At 40.0% G+C, this 20,242-nt stretch overlaps 1 protein-coding gene and 1 long non-coding RNA gene across 3 annotated transcripts in view; one reads left to right on the top strand and one right to left on the bottom strand.

The window, feature by feature from the left end:
• The first annotated feature begins 23 nt into the window (after positions 1–23).
• On the top strand, positions 24–19,654 carry LOC112586549. 2 transcript variants are annotated; one of them, XR_006552970.1, is made up of 4 exons: positions 24–465; positions 6,209–6,529; positions 19,263–19,389; positions 19,470–19,654. It is a non-coding gene; the product is annotated as an uncharacterized LOC112586549 (long non-coding RNA). The 2 variants fall into 2 exon arrangements; XR_006552971.1 differs by having other exon boundaries at positions 6,300–6,529.
• Positions 6,925–20,242, bottom strand: part of KDM7A (lysine demethylase 7A) — a gene marked incomplete at its 5' end in the record, with an annotated part of 78,249 nt that continues 64,931 nt past the window's right edge. Inside the window, 7 exon segments of the mRNA XM_025291638.3 lie at positions 6,925–13,530; positions 14,126–14,399; positions 16,238–16,323; positions 17,674–17,882; positions 18,074–18,222; positions 18,753–18,850; positions 20,077–20,231. Of these exon segments, the coding sequence (XP_025147423.1) occupies positions 13,436–13,530; positions 14,126–14,399; positions 16,238–16,323; positions 17,674–17,882; positions 18,074–18,222; positions 18,753–18,850; positions 20,077–20,231 (1,066 nt within the window). The 3' untranslated portion in view covers positions 6,925–13,435.

The following is a 20,242-nucleotide window of genomic DNA, read 5'->3' on the forward strand; positions in this document are numbered from 1 at the left end:
AGCGCGGCAGGCGGACCGCGCACCTTTGCGCCGGGCGCTGGGCGGAGCGGCCTGGGACGCGCCCTTGCGAACCGCCAGGCGGCGTCGCGCGAGTCAAACGCTAGACGCTGAGGGAAACCAGGAAGACGCCCTGGGGCCCCCTCAGGTGGAAGCAATCACACAGAGTCGCAAAGGCGGCCTCAGTGTTGCTTTCTCTTCAGCTCAGGCTGTGACTCCCTTGTTTTAAACGTGAAAATCCCTTCTTTTCAAACGAAAAGCCATTTCTCCCCGCGCCTGCTGAATGGACTATATTAAAGGCCATGGGGGCACAGGAACACCTCACGGGCGTGCATCACTGACATGTGACGTGTTAGAGCCCTTTGGGAAAATAATCCCGAAAAAGTTATTACAATGTTTAATGTGCGTGATCTTTGACCCAGCCATCTTTCTGAGAATCTTCTAGAAGTAAAAGGAACGGTAGATAAGGTACGAACAGAAGCATTTGTGTGGAGGAAGTAGGGTGATGGGAGCAACGCGGTTGATCGTTATCCAGACTGGGACACAGCTCTAACCAGCGTGCGTTAAATCTCTGCCTATTGACCTAGAAAGACATCTATGATGTGAAGTGAAAAAAGAAAGCTGTATAAAAATGTCTAAATCGGTAGCAAGAAGCGAATCCCGTCTGTGTGTGTGTGTGTGTGTGTGTGTGAATGTGGTGGAATATTTTTGAACGGGCGGAGAAAGCTGAGGCAGGACCATGGCTGTGGGCACTGATATTGTAGGAAGTATGCAGTAGGGAGGTGTTAGCAAAAGTGGGAAAGAAAGTTGAGGGGCAGAAAGATTGTGCAGAAAAAAATACTTACCGTATTCAATTAACTTAAAATGAACATAAAATTCTAGTTTTAATATTACTACTAAAGTGCTGTTAAGTGCTGTTAAGCTACCAAAGATCTATGAGGTGTATGAAGAGTAGATAATAACACGGACAGATGAAAATGAGTTAGGGGATGGGGTGAGGAGCAATTTTTCTCCTGGATTTTAATTGCTTAAAAAATTGTCATTGTGTATTTTTAAATAAAATTTTAAGTTCAGTTTTATTTGTTTATTTTTGGCCATGCTATGGGGCTTGCAGGTTCTTGGTTCCCTGAACAGGGATTGAACCTGGGCCCCCGTAGTGAAAGTGCTGAGTCCTAACCACTGAATCATCAGGAAATTTACTGAACTTTAAAATTTTAATTGTGGTTTTAGTAGAGTTTGACAATAAAATAACATTTTTTTTTTAAAGTGATTTTGTTATCCAAAAGCTTGGTTTGCCTCTTGGTGGGTGTTGAGCCAAAAGACACAATCAAGTCAAAGATCCATCAGGAGAAAGAAGGATTTATTACCTGCAGCAAGTAAGAACACTGGTGATCTTTCCCAAGGCAGTGTCTCCCCAAACAGCAAAATTGGGGAAGGTTTAAGCTAAGGGTATATGCATACTCATGAAAGGACTTGAGTAGAAGTCAGCATAGAATTAGGGTAGACTGACAGAGCCCAAGCTTTAATTGATTGCAGTCATGAGGTTCAGAAGAGGTCAACAGGATCAGGCCGTAGTTTCCGGTTGATCTGCTGGTTGAACACCTGTTGTTGCTTAGTCGCTAAATTGTGTCTGACTCTTCAACCCCATGGACTGTAGCCTACCAGGCTCTTTTATCCATGGGATTTCTCAGGTAAGAATACCAAGGTGGGTTGCCATTTCCTTCTCCAGGTTGAGCACCTGAGGGGTGGTTAACTTCTTCAGAACAGCTCAAGAAAGTGCTTCAGACTCGTCTTTACCCTTGAAACAGAACTGGGAGTCTTTACAACTGCTTTGTTATCTTTGCTGTTGTTACTTCTCTTGCCTGCTAACAGTTTGTCCTTTTGTTCCCTTAAGATCATTATTACTGAGATCTGTTCAAGGGCAAGCATTGTGCCCAGAACTAGATCTCAAAATAGCGTAGGCCTAAAATGGCTTCAGCCAAAATGGCTTCTCTTCTGTCAAGGAAGCCATGCTTGGTTTTCTTTCCCCAGGGATCCCCTACCTTATCTGCTTACAGGATATCAATGGAGGCAGAGGTTGTAATGATATGTACAAATCTAGGAATGCTAAAGATTGCCATCAGTCATTAGAGGCTTGGAAGATGCAAGGAAGGATTCTTTGGAGCCTTCAAAGGAAACACAGCCCTGCCGATGTCTTGATTTTCGATTTCTAGCCTCCAGATCTGTGGGAGAATAGATTTCTGTTGTGTTAAGCCCAGTACTTTGTTATTGCAGCTCAGGAAACTAATTTAGGCTTCTATTTTCCCAGTAGGACGTGGAGAAGGATTATCAGCTGCAAGTGGGGCTAGAGTGGGGGCCAGGGATCATATCAATGGCTAGATTAGTTGCTTCCAATTTTCAGGGAAATTGGGTTCAGCTTGGATTTGGGTTTTGCCCTTTGAATTCAACGTGAATGGAGATCAGGGCACGTTTTGGAGGGTTTTTGCAAAGGATAAATTGTATTAATAGATCATGAAAACCAGTCTGGGTTGAAAGGAGAGCAAAGGTGAAGGGAGTGTAAGAGATAATAACTGGACATCCAAGTTAGAACGACCCCCGCCCAAAAAAAAAAAAAAAATTGCAGGGATGAAAACCTGGGGAATACATGACACAGAGTAGATAAATAAGTAAATAAAGACAACAGGCAATAGTGAAGGCACAGAAAGTAAAAAGAGTTGGGAGGATAGCAGATGGTGAGCAGAAAGTGGTGACTTGAAACTTAGTAAAACTTGTCTATGAGGGAATTAAATCCTTATATAGGGAATGAACTTGTTTTGAAATGTCCTGCTGCTGTTTATGGGAAGCTGAAGTCACCTTATTTGTTCTAGGAACAATCACTGTGTAACCCCTCTGTAGTGTGTATTATAGGGAACATGGGAGTCTGATTGTCTGAGCAACCCTATATAACAAGACCTTGTTACTTTGTGGCTTGACCACACTGCCCTCCCAATACCCTGGGTTACACAGAGCTGGTCTCTGGGGAGGAGAGGACGGCAATTCCTTCCTTGATCATCACCCTGCCCTGGAATTAAAGCAGAAGGAGCAGCCCCCATGAAGGGCCCTGCCTCAAAACTCTGAAAATACTGCTCTGTGGAACCCAGCAACAAACCTTCAGGAAGCACCTTTTCCTCTACTTTTAATAGGAAAAAAAAGTCCTCTCATAATCTAATCTGTTTAGTTTTACACAGTAACCATTAGAATAATCTATATTTCAAATCAAGTCACATAAAGTTTGCAAAGCATTACCATAAAATTTTCAGTTTTAAGTTCTAAGGGAGGGAGAGATTGGGGGAGGGAATGATGAAAATGAGGACTATCCATATTTGTTCACCTGTTTATTCAATGTATTTTTAGTATGCTAAACTCTGGGGATGCGAAGAACTAATTCATTTGAAAAGACCCTGATGCTGGGAAAGATTGAAGGTGGGAGGAGAATGGGACAACAGAGGATAAGATGGTTGGATGGTATCACCAACTCAATGGACATGAGTTTGAGTGAACTCCAGGAGTTGGTGATGGACAGGGAGGCCTGGCATGCTGCAGTCCACGGGGTCGCAGAGTCAGACACGACTGAGTGACTGGACTGAACTGAACTGAAACTCTGGGGAGGTGCTGATGATAGAAAACACATGTAGTCCCAGCCCTAAACTCAGGCTTCTAGTTCAGACAAAACAAGGTACTCTGCAGAGTGAGAAATGGAGCACAGACATGGCTGAGAACAGGGGTGGAGGGAGTGTTTTCCCCCTGGTGACTGGCTCTGTGTCCCATTCAGCATCCTGACCCAGCGCATCCCTGCTAGGCTGCACCTGCTGCTAGACTGCACCCCGGGGAGCAGAAGTGATAGGGCCAGAGTAAAGGGACAAAGTAAGTGATTAAATAGTTATTCCCACTGGGGGATTGTAAGTAGAAAAAATATGGGAAACCCCTGTAAGTTAATGGTTACTCAAGAAAGCAGGTTTGCTTAGCAACAAAATGCTAAGAAGCTTGTTAGCAACAATGCAGCAGAAGCATGAGACATGCCCCAAAACAATAAAACAATGGTGGCATGAGATGTACATACTGCCCAGTGAGCTCAGTAAGTTAATGATCCCTAGGATATGCTTTCTACATACTTAAAAAACAATTTGTGGACCTAGCTTGGCCTTGTAGAGAGAAGAAAACTCCTCTGCTCAACCTGGAGGAGCTGATGATGGAAGCATGAAGTCTACTCAAGAAAAACAGTTATTCTCCCCCTCCCCACTTTTCCTCTGACTGTAAAACTGTAGCCCAGTAAGTTCTTGTGGCCTAACATTTCTTGCCCACCCGTTTGTAAGCTTCACAAGCGTCCTGTTCTGATGAATCACTTATCACTGCCTCTGGTTGAATTCTTTTCTGCACTAACACTAAGGACTATGGTATAGCAGAGCTCTTCAGAGCCCCTGAAATGACACCTAATGGTTTCAGAAGGGCCAGATTTCTGATGGGTGTGAATAGGTACATGGTATAATTAGCATCTTGGGGCAGCTAATCCATAACCCGTGATTTGTCTTAATTACAAAACTGAAATGTTATTTGAATTAGGAAAAAAAAAAAAAAAACACCCAAATCATAAAATCAGAGTGTATGCAGATTCCCAGCTTCAGTGACCCCTCTGTCCTATTCCCATTCCCCAGAGGTCATCCGCCACCCATGGGAGTTACTCCAGAACCTGAAATGTATCTCAAGTTTCCTAGGTAGGACAGCTTCTAGGATAAATGATTAAGGGAAGGTCAAAATACCATCTTAATATTACTGTGAAACTTTTGTTTCAAGTTATATCTGTCACATGTATTACTTTCTGTTTTTAAGCCCTTCATTTTTTCCTCTTTGTCCAACTCTGGCATAGAAGGAATATGAATCTACACAACTTCAGAACTGGCTTTTTAATAAAGCATAAAGCGTCTTTCTGGGCCCAAAGGTAGCAAGAGTCCAGCAAGAAGGAGAGTATGGGGAACTTAAAAGTGAGTGATGATATGTGGATGGTGATTGTTGGGGGGGTAGTGGGAGGGGAGCCAGGCTCCAGAAATCAGAGCCCCAGTATTAGCAGGTGCAGGCAGAGTGGACAGTCTTTCTCCGTCCTCATCTGGGCCAATCCCCTCACAGAGCCAGCAGCGAGGGGTTGAAGAGGATGGCAGAGAGGCCACAGGGAAGGGCTGCAGTGGCAGGGGCAGCGCATCCCGCAGGGGGCGCTGGCCAGGCTGGTGGAGGGTGCGCAGGCATGGCCTTTACACGCAGACCCTGGGGGCTGAGACTGTGGGGATTCAAGCTTGCTTCCTGCACCACATGCCCCTTGTTTATAGCCAGACCATGGGTTCCTAGAAGAGAAACCTCAGTCTTTTCATATGTACCCAGCCCCTGGGAAAGTACAGACTCAAAACTTCAGTTGTGTGACAGGAAACTTCTGTTAAAAAACATGTTTTAGATCCCAAATGGGTGCCTAAAAAGAAAATTTTAGAACAGAACCATTCCTAAAGACCATCTACTCCTGTTCAATAATTCAAAGTATATAATAATTTAAAATAATCGAGAGAAATAAGATGGCTTTTAGATTTGGGCTTTGATTCCAATCTCAGTTCTACTCATTAGTGGTGTGTTATTTACCCTCTGGCCTCAGTTCCATCAGTAGGGTGGGGAGGACAGCACCTCCCTCGTTGGGTGATTATGAGGAAGAAATGAAAATATGCCTTGCCTACAGTAAGTACTTAATGAAACAGATAATGAGGGCTTCTGTTCAAAACCCTACCTGCCGTGTGGCACTTGTTCCCCCCCCTCTCCAACACCCATATCCTGCACTGGTGTATCTCACAGTCTCACTGCTTGGTAGAAACACAAAAATCAGGCTCAAAGTATTAGAGTGCAGGTCCTGATAATCAGTCCCAACAGACAAACTGGAGGAAGGGTAAACACCTCACAGGCTTATAGAGAGTATGTAGGTTTTTTTTTTTTAAACAACAGCTTTTTTCAGATCTAGGTTTCCATCAGTTGGACGAAAGCAGGCCAGTCATAGAAAGAGGTGGTGTAAACATGGCTTGGGTAAAACTCTGGGAAGGCTGTGGGGGTGTGCGCCCTGGGGACCTCTATGCTCTTGGGACCTCTATGCTCTTGGGCAGGGGCAGAGCAGAAGCCTCTGCCCTTCTGTTGCTTTGGTCTCCAGGATCCTCCTCCAAGGTGGTCTCTCCGCCCACTTCCTGCCCTGCGCCCTGAAGCGATCCTGCCTCTGTGCTCTTCTCTCCTGGCACCCTCAGATCCCGCCAGGCCTGGCTCTCAGTGTCCTCAGAGCACCTGTCCGGAGGGACCACATTCTCCTCAGTAAAGCTGCACCTCCACTCCCGCCTTCACGAGGCAGCCAGGCCCCAGGTGCCGTGTTCTTGCTCGCCTTTCACCGCCACAGAAGCTTCCGGAGGAAGAGAACAGGTCTGCTGTTTGTTCACCTTGTAAAGTAGAGCAGCAGCTGGGATACTGCGGGTGCTCTAAGGTAGGGGTGTGTGTGTGTGTGTGTGTGTGAGAGACACTGAGTGCTCTAAAGGGTGTGTGTGTGTGTGTGTAATACTGTGGGTGCTCTAAAGGGTGTGTGTGTGTGATACTGTGGGTGCTCTAAGAGGAGTGTGTGTGTGCGTGTGCATGCTCTTAAGTGACCATAAGGAAGCACCCTCACCCATGACCACAGCACAGCCAGTCACCCCTCTGTGTTCCTCCATGTTTCGGCAACTGCTTCCCCAACAACACATCTAATAAGGTAATAAGACATTCAAACTTTTCACACTGAAACCATCCGAACTAGAAGGAGTCTAAGTTTGACACAGCTTTTCACATTCTCAAATAAATCTCTCAAGACTCAATAAGCAGAAAAAGGGAACAGAAAGTCGGAACTGGATATAGAATTCAGATTTTTTTCTTTCAAAGACACATTTTATACAACTTTCAACATTTATACTTTCAAACAAAAGGAGCAAAAAATACACCGATTGCTAAAAAAAAAAAAAATCAAACTGAAGTAATACAAGTTTAATTTCAATATTTTAAAATACAGAAATTGAAAAGTAGGAATACCAAATACAACTTTAAACAAGTCACTTGTCCTTCTCTATAATAATCAATGTAAACTACTTAAAAACTTACAAATTTAAAACAAACAAAATAAATACTGTACACTTTCCCTGCCTGCAGGCAAAAGATGGGAAATACTGTTACGAATCGGAAAAAAAAAAATGCTCTTAAAGCTTCAGCATCCCACTTCCCAGCCACACCCCACTCTGCCGTCACAGTGTGCTTCTGTATTCAAAGGACACACATGTGCACACACGCTGACTGCCTACCCACACAACAAGACACTACTCTGCAGACACCCCGAACGAGAAAGGCTACCAGTCACCTGGGACCATGGGCATGAAAATCAGGTCAGGAAAGTCAGTCAGGCTAGCAAAACATTACTACAAAACTAGTCAATACCAGAGCCAACAATTGTCCCTTTTCAAATTTCACAGATTTCAACCCCCTAAAACCAAGACTACCCCTCCCTGTCACCACCCTCTACCCTCCCCCCAGCACCCCCAAATCAAACAAACCTGCTGAAGCACTGGCGAAGTTAGACATTTCACAGCAAATGTGAAAATTCATATTATATAATCTCTTAAAATGAACCTTTTCACCCTCTTTCCACAGCATGAAACTGTTATGGCTTAATTTATATTAAAAGTAGAAAAGTCTTTTCGGAAGGAAACGCGGTCTGCCAAGACGCATGTGCATTTCCTGATCAGTGCTATTTCATACCTAACAACTGCATGACTTGCTTTGCAGTCAGAAGCTGTTTTTGGAAAAACTGAGGTTATAGCTTTTGATTCAGTCTAACCATAAATGTAAGGCCCTTAGTTTGGTTTAGGTTTCTTTTGCAAGATAAAATAACCTTGGGGTTCACTTAGCAAGTTACACCTCAGGTCCCTGACTATAATGTGGAAGTTATATGTATGCTTTGCAAAAATAAAAAGTGAATCCTATGAATCTTAGAGGGAAGAAATGATTCTAGGCAAGGAATCAACTCATTATTATATATTACACCTGCTGCTGGTAATGGTTACCCACCAAAATCCACCAAAGAAATATGAGTATTTCTGGGTTATTTTTTTCCTGCAAGATATTATATATTCTAGCACTTATGATCATTGTTTTGGTGAAAAATCTTGGGGGAAAACAGCTGACAATTTGAAAAGGAAATGGCCAAAATAAACTGGGTGGAGGCAAGGTTTATCTTTATGATTAAGTTCCATTTAAGGTTGTCTTCGGAAATAAAAGTGAATTCAGAACGTCACAGGTCTTGCATAGGTAAACTACTTGGAGGTCTTGGGCTACGTGGTAGCCAAGGTTTATTAGTGAAATAGTGCAGAGCAGATAAAACTTGTTGGAAGAATCACTGAACACAGTTTCAAAAAGGCTTTAACAACAACAACAAAAAAATCAATATTACACTTGTTAAGACAAAGCTTCAGGACATTAGAAAAGAACAGGAAGGGTGAGAGGGAGACTCTAAGGAGTAGAATGCAGGTAAATGAGTATTAAGTTTCCTCTACCCACTGAAGAAGAAAAGAAATACCATAACAGAATAAAACTACAGTCATGATAAGCTAATTGCTTTGGAAATAGACATTTGCTTCTTAATGTCCTTAACTTAAATTTTTAGGTAAGGGGTATCAAATATTTGACTTACGGCATGACATTCACTGAAAAAAAAAATAAGGTTGTTTAGTAAGGCTACAGCATTAAAACTCCATTACGTTCAACAGCAATGTAGTGAGTATGTCACTTCCTCTGTCTTTCCCCCTGGCTTCTAGGAAGCATATCAGCATCACCCACCACAGATCAGCCGAGGCCGCAGTGTCACAGGACAGGGGCTGCCGTAGGGAGCAAAGTACCAGAGGTCTAGTATCCACTGTGCCCCCAGCTGGTCACTGCCCTCTCTGGGTTTCATTTGTCTCTTTTCTTAAGCTAAAGGTCAGATGTTCAACCTTCTCAAAACTGCTTTAAATGAAAATCTGGGGCACCTGAAAATGACTGATGACCTTTAACTTCTCTTTTTGGAGGAAGCAATTAGCTTAACAACTAATGAGAAAAATTAATTTTTGAAAAAATTTCAAATTTATAATGAAGCCCTCATCTCTTAATATGAAATCATAAAATGCTTATACACTGCAATATCGACTACGGCAGCAGTATACCGGGCCAGTTATTCATCAACTCTTTGGGGAGTTGACATCACTAGAGAGCATTTCTTGCAAAAAGCAGAATCTTTTCTTCTAAAGCTTCCAGTCAAGACTCCCTTCCTACACTACAGTGGTTTCTCTCTACCCAATTAGCCATTGTTGGCCAGCTCAGAGCTGTCTTTGCTGATCCCCCATTATTCTTCCACCTTATTTTCCTGCCCTACTACTGTGAGTAGTTGCTAAGCCATCCTAATTTCATGATTTATTTTACCCTATTCTAGTGCCTTGAAGAATACACAGAATCTGTGAAGCAGTACTCTTTGAGAAGAACTCAAAACTAATTTTAATTACTTTAAATCATCTAATCGTCTTAATGTTTACTTGAGGATAAACATTCTCACTCTTCTCCACAAACTATCTCATTCCTTTTTCTTTCACTTCACGCACTGATTCTGAGTTTAATTCAGCACCTTGTTAGAGATTCTTCAGTTTTTTTTTAGGTAGCATGCTCTGGGCATATATTTGATATGAAGCAAATTTTATGAGTAACAGTTTTCATTTAAAAATGCACATAAATGTGCATTCGTTGTCAGTTGTAACTTATCATAAATTCTCTGCAAATATGAAGTGTAAATAGATTAACACTTTTCTATGTTTTTCTTGACTGAGTTTTGATCCAAATTTACAAATGAGAAAACCAAGACTCAGAAAGAATAAGTGACTTATTCAAGGTCACACAACTAAAATATAAAGGGCAGAACTTGGACGAACACCCAGGTCTTCTGCTCCTTTCATGCTATAACATGCCCCTGTGATTATGAACATTAAATTATTAATTTTTGAAATGTCTTTTAAATTTTGAAAAAAAATTTAACTTCAATAGTTGTACAGTGTATCTCCACTAAAACTAATAAAGTTATGTCTTGTTTTTTCTATGAATGGGCCCTCTTTTGTTTAAGTTTGCTTAGAAGTGAAAATAATACTACTTATTTCCTAGAGAAGAATACCTTCAAGAGCAGAGATCACAACTCCCAACTTTATATCCCCCCACTCCCACAGTACTAAGTAGTGCTGGGCACATAGTAGATGAGTGATAAATATCTGATCTCATATGAATAAATACAGTAGAGTTCATTAAAAAGGCAATAATTGGATTAAAAACTAGAGCAGTATTCAGTGCTGAGTACTTAAGTAGTGATACAGATGAGCTTGTTTTCTGAGTTTATAAGATGATTTTGGTCAGAATTTTCAATTCTGTATGCTTTAAAAATCAACTGATGCCTCATTAAGTTCAAAGTATTTCTAGGATATTGGACTATTATGAACTGCCAGCTTTGTAGAGTTTACATCATTAATCAATACTGGAGAGCTTAGTATTATGTGATATTATGAATTAGAGTACAGTGGATTCCAGGTTAACAGAAGTCACTTATTTGAATCAATAAAGGAAAATGCTTACCTGCTACAATTAAAATTGCATATATTAAATGATAATTGTTGGTTATTATTTGTATTTGCTTATAACTAACTAAATGCCACCACCGCTGTCTTCCTAAGTTGCAGTGTCTGTAGGGTGGTATTATTTATAAATGAGACTGAGGGAAAGACGAAAGGTTATTACAGTCGAGTCCAGATGCTGGTGGCAGTCACTTCAAAGTTCAGTCATTTCCACGAGATACAGGGATGCAGCACAGTCAGTGATTTTATAAGAGCTTTGACGATGGAGGTCATTGGATTCAGTGGCTGAATTTTTACCAATTCACAAAAAGTTTACATGTACTATTTTAGTGGTTATTTCATCTTACTGAAAGTTTTTAAAACTTAGCCAGTTAATGGGCTAACACTGCCAAAAATGAATCCACAGTACCTTCACTTAGAAGTTCCATATACTGGCTACTTAAAATTAGTATTTATTGGCCTAAGTACACAGGGCAGATACTGGCCACCATTTTAATTCATAAAAATAAATTATTTTCATTTTTATGGCTAAAGAAAAAAAAAGGTAATTAAAAATACTTAGAGCTGTGAAAAATGTAAAGACAACAAAAGAACCCAGATCATAATGTAGCTGGAAAAAGAAATTATAATTCTCATTTCTAAACTAAAACCAAAACATGTGTACTATAACACTAAAATGGTTTATCTACAGAAAACCAAAACATCACAGCACTATATTGTGTAGGGAAGGTGGGAGAATCACGCAAACCCACATTTTTGATATCTTGAGATCTGATGACCAACCAAATGACTGACTGTACCTACTTCTTACCTAGTTTTGGCATAGTGTAGACAGTTTTGAGTCAGCCTATTATCGACATTTAGTACTTCAAAAAAATTCTTCCTGAAACCCAGATAAGACCCAGACAGTGGTCCAGTCATTAAACCAAAAAGGCTAATTCATAAGATATATATATTCCATGAAATATTGGAATGGAAACAGAAATATTTCTCTTTGAAAATACATTTGAATGTAACCATGAAAGACAATGGTATAGACTTCTTTTTTCTTAGCTCTTCAAGTGATACTTAAAAGGGAAAATCCTGCTACCTTGCTGAGTGGGAAAAAAAAAAAAAAAAGACAAATCCATAATATGGCCATATTTCTTTTCCATAAAAATAAATTTTATCCAATTTGCCTGTACTTTTTGTAGGAATATATAAAATGCTCTATTGTCAGAACTGGAAATATCTCCACCCCACCCCCCAAAAAAACAAGAAATAACTTGTTTTTATGTCACAGGAGGAGAGGAAAACATAAGCTGTTGCAAGCAGCTGAAAACTGGCATTTAGTAAAAATTGTGCACAAAGGAGATAAATGATTCCTTAAAGCTCAACCGGATACTTAACCTCACTATGCACTGGTTAAGTTAGGACAGATGGAAGAAACTGCAAAAAGCACCCATTTTACTCCAATCCACATCTTAAATAACTCATTAGAAGGTTAAGAAATAAAAAACTAAACACACACACACCCAATTCATCTACTCCAACATGCTTGCTTCTATACAACTTAATATAGTATAGTCTTATTATATTACGGCTTATTATGCAGATTTGAATATTCTAAGTCAAACCATATTTCATATTTTCCAACAGATTAGGTATACAGAATAAAAGCATCATAAAATATAACCTCTGTGGCAGGTGCTGGCCCTGCCCTCCAACACCAGCAGTATGAAGAAGGCCCTCTGGAGTTATAAATGTATTTGGAAAACTACAAACATGACAATTTAACCAAACTTATAATACTTTTCCCACAAGTAGGGAAAAGATATTAAAGCTGTACTCTTTGGGACCCAGATATCATCAGCAAAAGTGAAAATGCAAGAAGCCTATTATTCTATTTAGAAGAAAACTGCAATGTCAAACGAAATGAGAAATGTGGGGTCTTGAATGTAGTTCTTACACACTGGCTATGAAAGTGTTTCCCTGCAAAGAGAAGAGTCTTGTGTCGTCACGAAATGAGGGGGAGTGCAGAGGGAAGGTGGGACATAGGTAATCGACCTGGATAACAGTATGCACCTTGGATGTTAGCAAAAGCGAAGCTAATAGCTTATAAAAAACACATGAAATATATAAAATAAAATGATTTTCATATACATCTTAATTTAAAATAATTAATGCATCAAATCCCTGTTTAAGACTTTAACCTGAATAGCAAATTTAAGAGTCCAGACTAGTTACTGTTACCGTGGCTCTTCCCCACGTGTAACACACACACTATCAAAAATAATTTAAAAACCTTCACATTCTTAAATCTAAATTAGTGAGATATTTCTCCAGAAATCTTCCAAATAAATAGCTTTAAAAAAGAAAGAATTTAAAAGCTGTTAACTTTAAAAAAAAATCTGTTAAATAAATTACTGATAATTCTTTACCCTATCACTGAAAATAAATCAAAACACTACCAACAACAAAATGAAATTCAAGCCCTGACAAGAGACCCTTTCCAGTTCAAGGTCTCTTTTTAAGGTTCTACCCTCCTTCTTCCTCTCCCCACCAGGTCCAAAATGGTTATTGCTGAGTGGGTGTGGCACAGTGAAAATGCAGCATCAGGTTCATTTTGTTCTTCAGGCAGTGTTCCCTACTGTACATGCAAACTGCTTCAGTGGGGCACGTGGAAGCTCCAGGCTCCCGCACCCCAAGACCAGTCTCCGAAGGGAATAGTGGCCACAGCCGCAGCTCCGTCACACAAAGAAACGTGCGTGGCCATTTCTGTTCAGTTTAAGGATCTTCCCGAGACGTTGTTTGGCTGTTGCCATTCCTTTTTTTGGACGTTTACCTACAAAATACAGCACACCAACAGCAACGTAAGTAACAGTGAAAATCACAGTTGACAGCACCTGGAAGACTTAAAGCAGAGCGACACGGCAGGCAAAGGCTTTTAGGCGTCCTGAATGGGTCGAGTCACACGCCTGGAAGTCCACTGCTTAAAACCCTTCCAGCTCACCCACGAGATGAGGGCCAACCTCCTTCCTAAGACGTACAGGACACTCCCCCGGTCCGAGCCCTGCCTATCTCTTCAGCACCAGCTCTTACCATCCTGCCTCAAACTGCTTCAGCAACGCACCTGTTCCGCCCCCACCCTGTGCTGTTCCTCCCCGCTGCCCTGGGTCACGCTGTCTCCTCTGCCGTCAGTGCTGTCGACCCTGTCCCTTCCCCTGTCTCAGCACAGCTAACCCGTCACAGCCTTTCCAGGATCTACCTCCCCTTCCAGAAAACCCCTCCTGCTCCTCAGGATTGACTGAGATACTTTCTTCTCTGTCCCTATAGTAATCTGAGCACCTATCAATGCAGTGTCCATACCCAGCAGGCTGTGAGCAATGTGAGTGCAGAGACATGTCTATTTAACTTAACCTACACACGTGTAATGTTACCTTTTGTTGCCTGGTTGCTGATAGGTGGTGGATTTGACGCAGGTCTCTTGGTGGGGTGAAGGGGCACTGAAAAGGAAGTTTCACCAACAGGCCTTTCTGGGCTTATACTGCCGTTACTTAGCTGGCACGCCCCTGATGTCAAGCTTGAACTCTGCGTATACTTTGCATTCTGAAGGCTTGAGCCACTGCTGTCCACAGAATTCCTACTTTGTACTTTGTGACTGCTTTCTGATGAAACTTCCTTTTTGATGCATTTCTGGCCTCTATTTAGATCCTAAGAAAGAAGGAAATAAGGCCGACTTTTTAGGGTTTCTTTACGAGAAGTAATGTATTAACAATTTAAGAGAGAGAAGAAATAGAGTACTGAACTTGGGTTTTTTTAACATGAAGTGGCCATAGATGACCCCTCCTGATGGTCATCTCATTCTAAAACCTAGTAGCTCTGAAGGATTCAGGTTTTAAAGATGCCTCGTAACTTAAATTGAGACATCTTCAAGTCGAGAAGAAAACATTATAGATAAATAGATGATTGGTGGGTCTTGAAATCAAAACAGAGAGGGTCCCAACCAGAATTAAAAAGAGAAAAGGAAAAGATAAACTTGAAAAGAGCATACTGTAGATATAATGTTTCATGAAACTAGTTTTAAGTGTGTGTTTGTGTGTGTGTATTAAAGTGAACTTCTGATTCTGTAATGGTCAAGTTTTTAAAAACAGCATTAAATACAGACATGCTTTAAAACAGTCTTACAAATACACCTGAGCATTAAAACAGTCTTACAAATACGCTTGAGCATGAAGAAACAGCTTTTCAATCTGACACACTATTCTAATACCTCTCTAGATTACAAGAACCAGAAATTCTATTTTCTCTAAGGTGATCTTGCTAATCATGTCTTCTACTTCTTTATTTTCAAAGACAATTATAAAAGCAACAGCTAGATTTAAATAACAGCTTACCTTTTAATACTAAATCCTATAATGCTACTGAGTTATAAATTTTATAACCAGTGAGGCACTATAAAATCATACATTAATAAGTGAATTCTTAATAGTTAAGGAATTTCTTACCTGACCTTTGTCTCTGGAGCATATTCTCCCATTAAAAGAATTTGTACTTGCCTTTAAAAAATAACTTGGTTCTTTCTCTTATTATAAAAGTAATTGACAAGTATTTATAAAATATAGATAAACCAAATGAAGAACGTTAAAACCATCCATATTTCTGTTATTCAGACAGCAAATGGGGTTGGGGAGGCTTGGAGACTCCACTGTGCCACCTAAGAGTTTTGATTTTTTCTTTGGTTGTCATTTTCCAAGGTCTGCAGCAAAAAGGTCATGCTGCTGCTACTGTTAAGTCACTTCAGTCGTGTCCAACTCTGTGCGACCCCACAGACAGCAGCCCACCAGGCTCATCTGTCCCTGGGATTCTCCAGGCAAGAATACTGGAGTGGGTTGCCATTTCCTTCTCCAAAAAAGGTCATACAGCCTTCCTTTTTTGGTGCTACTGGCAATGTTTTTTTAAAAAAGGTATTTTGGGGGTTCATTTTGTTTGGTATAAGCATTCATACACGAGAATCCTAAGACATCAAGTGTCTTCTCTTGGAGCAGTGACTCTTAATCTGGAGTTAATGAATGGTCTGGGGTGAGGGTGGGGTACAAACCATGAGAAAAATGTAAGCACAAGTCATATTTATGGAGAACATTTTTTGGAAAGAAAACATTTTCCTGTAACTGTCATCAAACTCTCAAAGAAATGTGGTATCTAAAAATGCTCAACAACAGCAGAGATTAAAAGGATCCTTGTGGTATTGTGGTACTTTTTTCCTTTCATGTTTCATTCTAGCCAGACATAACCTAAAGGTGTTGGCAGCCAGGAGTTTTTAACTGCTTTCTTAAATAAGTTGCTTTTTTCCAGATAACATTCTATCCATAAGCCTTTCATTGGTTAGTACATCAGAATCCCTAAAAATGGACAGCTGTTCAAATGTACATTTAATGATAATTGTTAAGCTTTCTACATCTGGGGGTTGATTACTGATTGCAGTTTTAAAAACAAAAGCAAAAGCAGAGCTAATGACAATCCTATTTCAATATTTCAAACCTTGAATATACCTGAAGATTAAATCTGGAAGTTGTATCAAATTGTTTAATCCAGGAAGAACTCCTCAAGTCTTGATCTTCAGTCTTGACATGATATCCTAAAGAGAAATTTTAATTAAAAATCTTCTCACAAACTGGATCTTAAAGAACAAAGTTAGCCTGCTGCTTAAAACTGAAAGTAAATTTATGTTGACATTTTCTTCAAAAAATGAGCATGCTAACTCTTTATTCATATACTTTCACCATACTCCTTTCCCTCTCAAAAACAAAACAGTCACCAGCTTGCAATCCAACATGTTAATTATTTCAATTCTCTCAAAGACTGTCTTTCTTTCTACGGCAGGTTTTGGGCCAGATGCTGGAGGACCTAGATCAAATTCTGTGGCCATCTGTTGTAGATGTAAAACCAAGTGCAATACAGTTTCTCTAAAAATAGTATATTTTCCCATACAGAATAAAGGCATATGTTTGCCTGAATCTGGCAGCATTTCCAGAGAAGCTTTCTTTTCAAGGGGCCAAAGAGATTATAGGAAGACAGAATGATAAGTGGAAAGACAGAAAAATCCAGATTTGAACTTGAGATCTTTCATTACCAATACATCTTTAGGCAAGTTATACAACCTCTTTAAACCTGAGTTTCATCTTATACAATAAGCAAAGATTTTGAGACCACATGATCTAGTCTTGTATTCAAATTCCAGTAAACTGAGTAGCCACGTAAGTGTGGGCAAGTTAACTCCACTAAATCTTTTTTTCTTTACCTATTAAAGCTACATTACACACATCCAACATGTCGTTTCAAGAATTAAGTGAAATGAATGCCAAGCTCCTGGCACATAGTTGACACAGCTAGGTGGGAATGAACACAATTCCTACAGCACACTTCAGTTTTAATGTAGTACCATCTTTCCCTAATCCTCCTCAGATTTTTGGGAAACAAAACTCCTCCCTAAAGGCAGACAGAAGGAAACATTCTGTGGCACCACTGATATCGCCAGCAAGTCTCTTTTTCCCAATGTCTCCTTTTCAAATAGGAGAGGATACCCTCCAGCAGACACAGCTGAAAGCTTGCCTTCCCTTCCATAAAAGGAAAAAGAGTGGATTGTTCAAACTAAGCACATCAATTAAGACACAAACATTCCCTCCATTCTGATCAGCTTATAAAAGGGAAACAATACTGTCTTGCAAGTCAGTGAACACAACTCTTAATCCGTTAATTTACATTTTGAGTTATTCTATTTGCAGCTGACATTTGTCAACATTATCTCTCTCTCTCTCTCTCTCTCTCTCTCTCTCTCTCTCTGCCAATATGTCTAACACCATCTCCAACTAAAGATGTTTAATAAACATTTCTTGTTCATAATCTTTAACCTCAAGCTAGGATTACAGGGCTATTGAGGTGAGGGTTCTATGTTATTTTTCAGAGACTTACAATTTATGTTTCTTACCACTTTCCACTGGCTTATCACAGCGATACAACTGCCTGACCTCATGGTTACTGCTGTGGCAGCCGCTGGGGTCCTGGAGAGAGGGTCTTTCACCACCGCAGTCTGTGCTTTGTATCTGCCTTTGTAAACACGTGGAATAGTGCAACCCTGCCATAGACAGCATGCCCTGAATAGCTTCTTCCTCTGTGCTCGTCGAGGTAGGACATTCCCTGAAGGGCAGATCAGCAGAAAAGACAAGAACTTTTTTATTCTAAGGAAATATTTGGTAAATTTTAAAACCAAAACAAACACACACACACACACACACAAAACAAAAACCCCCAAACAAACAAAAAATAACAAATGTTTTCCTATCATTTATATAACATTGTAATAAGACTATCATCATCAGCATGCCTACCTTTTAATTGGAATTTCGCTTCGAGATGGCTTTTGGCTCTTTTGAAGGAAGTTCCTCATCACATTAGATTCTTCCTTAAAGTTTGATGTTATCTCTTGTTTCTTTTCATCACCTGAACTTTCAGACTCTTCAGTGGTAAAATTATTTTTCTGATATAATTAAATAGAGGGAAATCTATATAAAAAATTGGAACACGCTTGTACAAACTAATCAAAAACACTTTATCCATCTAAAGGGAAAGTGAGAACTTCATTATCATGGAATTATTTCTGTGTTTCATAAGAAAAAGTGGAAATCTCTAGTTACTGCAGTAACATAATTCCTTAGTTTAAAAAAAAAAAAAAACAACACAGGCTTTTTTTTTTAGTTAAAAAAAAAAAAACACAGTACAGGCTTTCTTTAAGGCAAAATGAAATATAACCTATGAGGAAATATGAGAAACATGAGAGCTGTATCTCCCTCTACCCTTTCCAAAATCAGACAGAAGCTTTGTTGATCAGATGTAAGTAGACACGTGACGGGGTGTGTGTGTGTAATTACCACTGAAGAGAAGGCTCTGTGCCACAAAGGTCAGATAGACAGGCTTTGGGAAAGCTGTCATCCACTTTCCTCCCACATAAAGGAAAGCGGGTGTTCATCTTTCCATCACATACTGTAAGTTACAGGGTCCCAGGCGTACCAGTACAGTGCAATCAGGTCCAGAGTCTTCTGAATCAGAAATATCAGAATATTCAGATGATCGATTCCTGAGTTCTGATTTCACACTTGTTAAAAACCCTGAGAAGGAAAATGATCAGAGAAAAAGAGCCATCAGAACTGGAGCAAAGTGCCATCCAAAGCCTGTCCAACTCAACTGCCCGGCTCTGTCCTTTCTCACTGCTTTCATTGTCTTCATTTCGTTCTTCCCCCAAGGACTTTTCCCCCAATTAACCAAGATACAGATTGAGGTGTATTCTTAAAAGTTCTGTGGTATTTATCGAATATGGTTTACAATCCTTGCATGGGTGGGTTGACTATATTTCTTCCCAGAAAAAAACCTCAACACTAAAATTAGCTACGATGCTTATTGTGCTTTATTTGTCTCAACAGAAAATAAAACAACTCTCCTGAGCCTGAGACACATTCAAGTAAACAGTGAATTCAACAAGCTTATAGACCAGGCTTCACCCTTGCCTCTCTTTCCCCACAGCACTTTCTGCTAGCAACTGCTGGATAAAGTCCATTGATCAGCTGCCTCTCCCCTGGCATGTGAAGAACAAATGTAGAGTCACTGACTAAAACAATAACAAACTTATCTGGAATTAGCAGGAACTGAGGTATTCGGCATGGATTAAATAATGTTAATTATCTAGAATATTCACTTATCAAGTTCTAAAATGTTTAATTACTTTTTAAGATAGAAGGGTATATGGAGGCCCTGAAAAATGTTGAGAAAATGAAGACTTCATTCAAAGAAGATCTCAAGGAGGAGGAGGTGTTACTATTCATCGCATTGATGGTAACCAATTAATAACCAAGTAGAGCCTTCTTGTCAATATGCAATCGAATAAAATAATACTTGGGTTACTAATAGCTTCAGATCAGCCAGTTATATATGTCTCCTAATTCTGAAAACCATATGTATGTTAGCTAAAATTATCTTGGAAATTGCACTACATTTTCAACTGCTTCATAATTTGGAGTAGAGGCCCATAAAAATACATGAGCTTTTATGTGACTCTTGTATAAACTGTCATTAGATGAGGGTGTCACTGGCCAATGACATCCTTGTCACTAATACCACCTTCCCCGGCTGCCACCCCTCATTGGGAGGTCACATTCAGCATTTCCCTGATGGAGAGATGACTCAGAAATGCTCCAGATTTCTCAAAAGAGTATTAGGGACACAAGAAATTTGAATCCTACTACTAATTTAAGCACTTTAAAATTAGCAAGTTACCTGACATATTATTAGCATATTAATAATGAACAGTCCCTTAAAATGACCATTAAAACAAACATACTGTTAAGTGGTTTTTGAGTCTCTTCGTTCTCCACTCCCTCTATTCCTGAACTCTCTTCCATCTTCACTTTTGCCTTTTTTGTCCTTCTCTTATCCTCTTCATTTTCACTATCTGCTGTATAAAGACTCTGATCTGTGAAGGGTTGTCTCTCATCCCTGTACACAGA

This window comes from Bubalus bubalis, chromosome 8 (genome assembly GCF_019923935.1).
Source record: "Bubalus bubalis isolate 160015118507 breed Murrah chromosome 8, NDDB_SH_1, whole genome shotgun sequence".
Classification (NCBI taxonomy): Eukaryota; Metazoa; Chordata; class Mammalia; order Artiodactyla; family Bovidae; genus Bubalus; species Bubalus bubalis.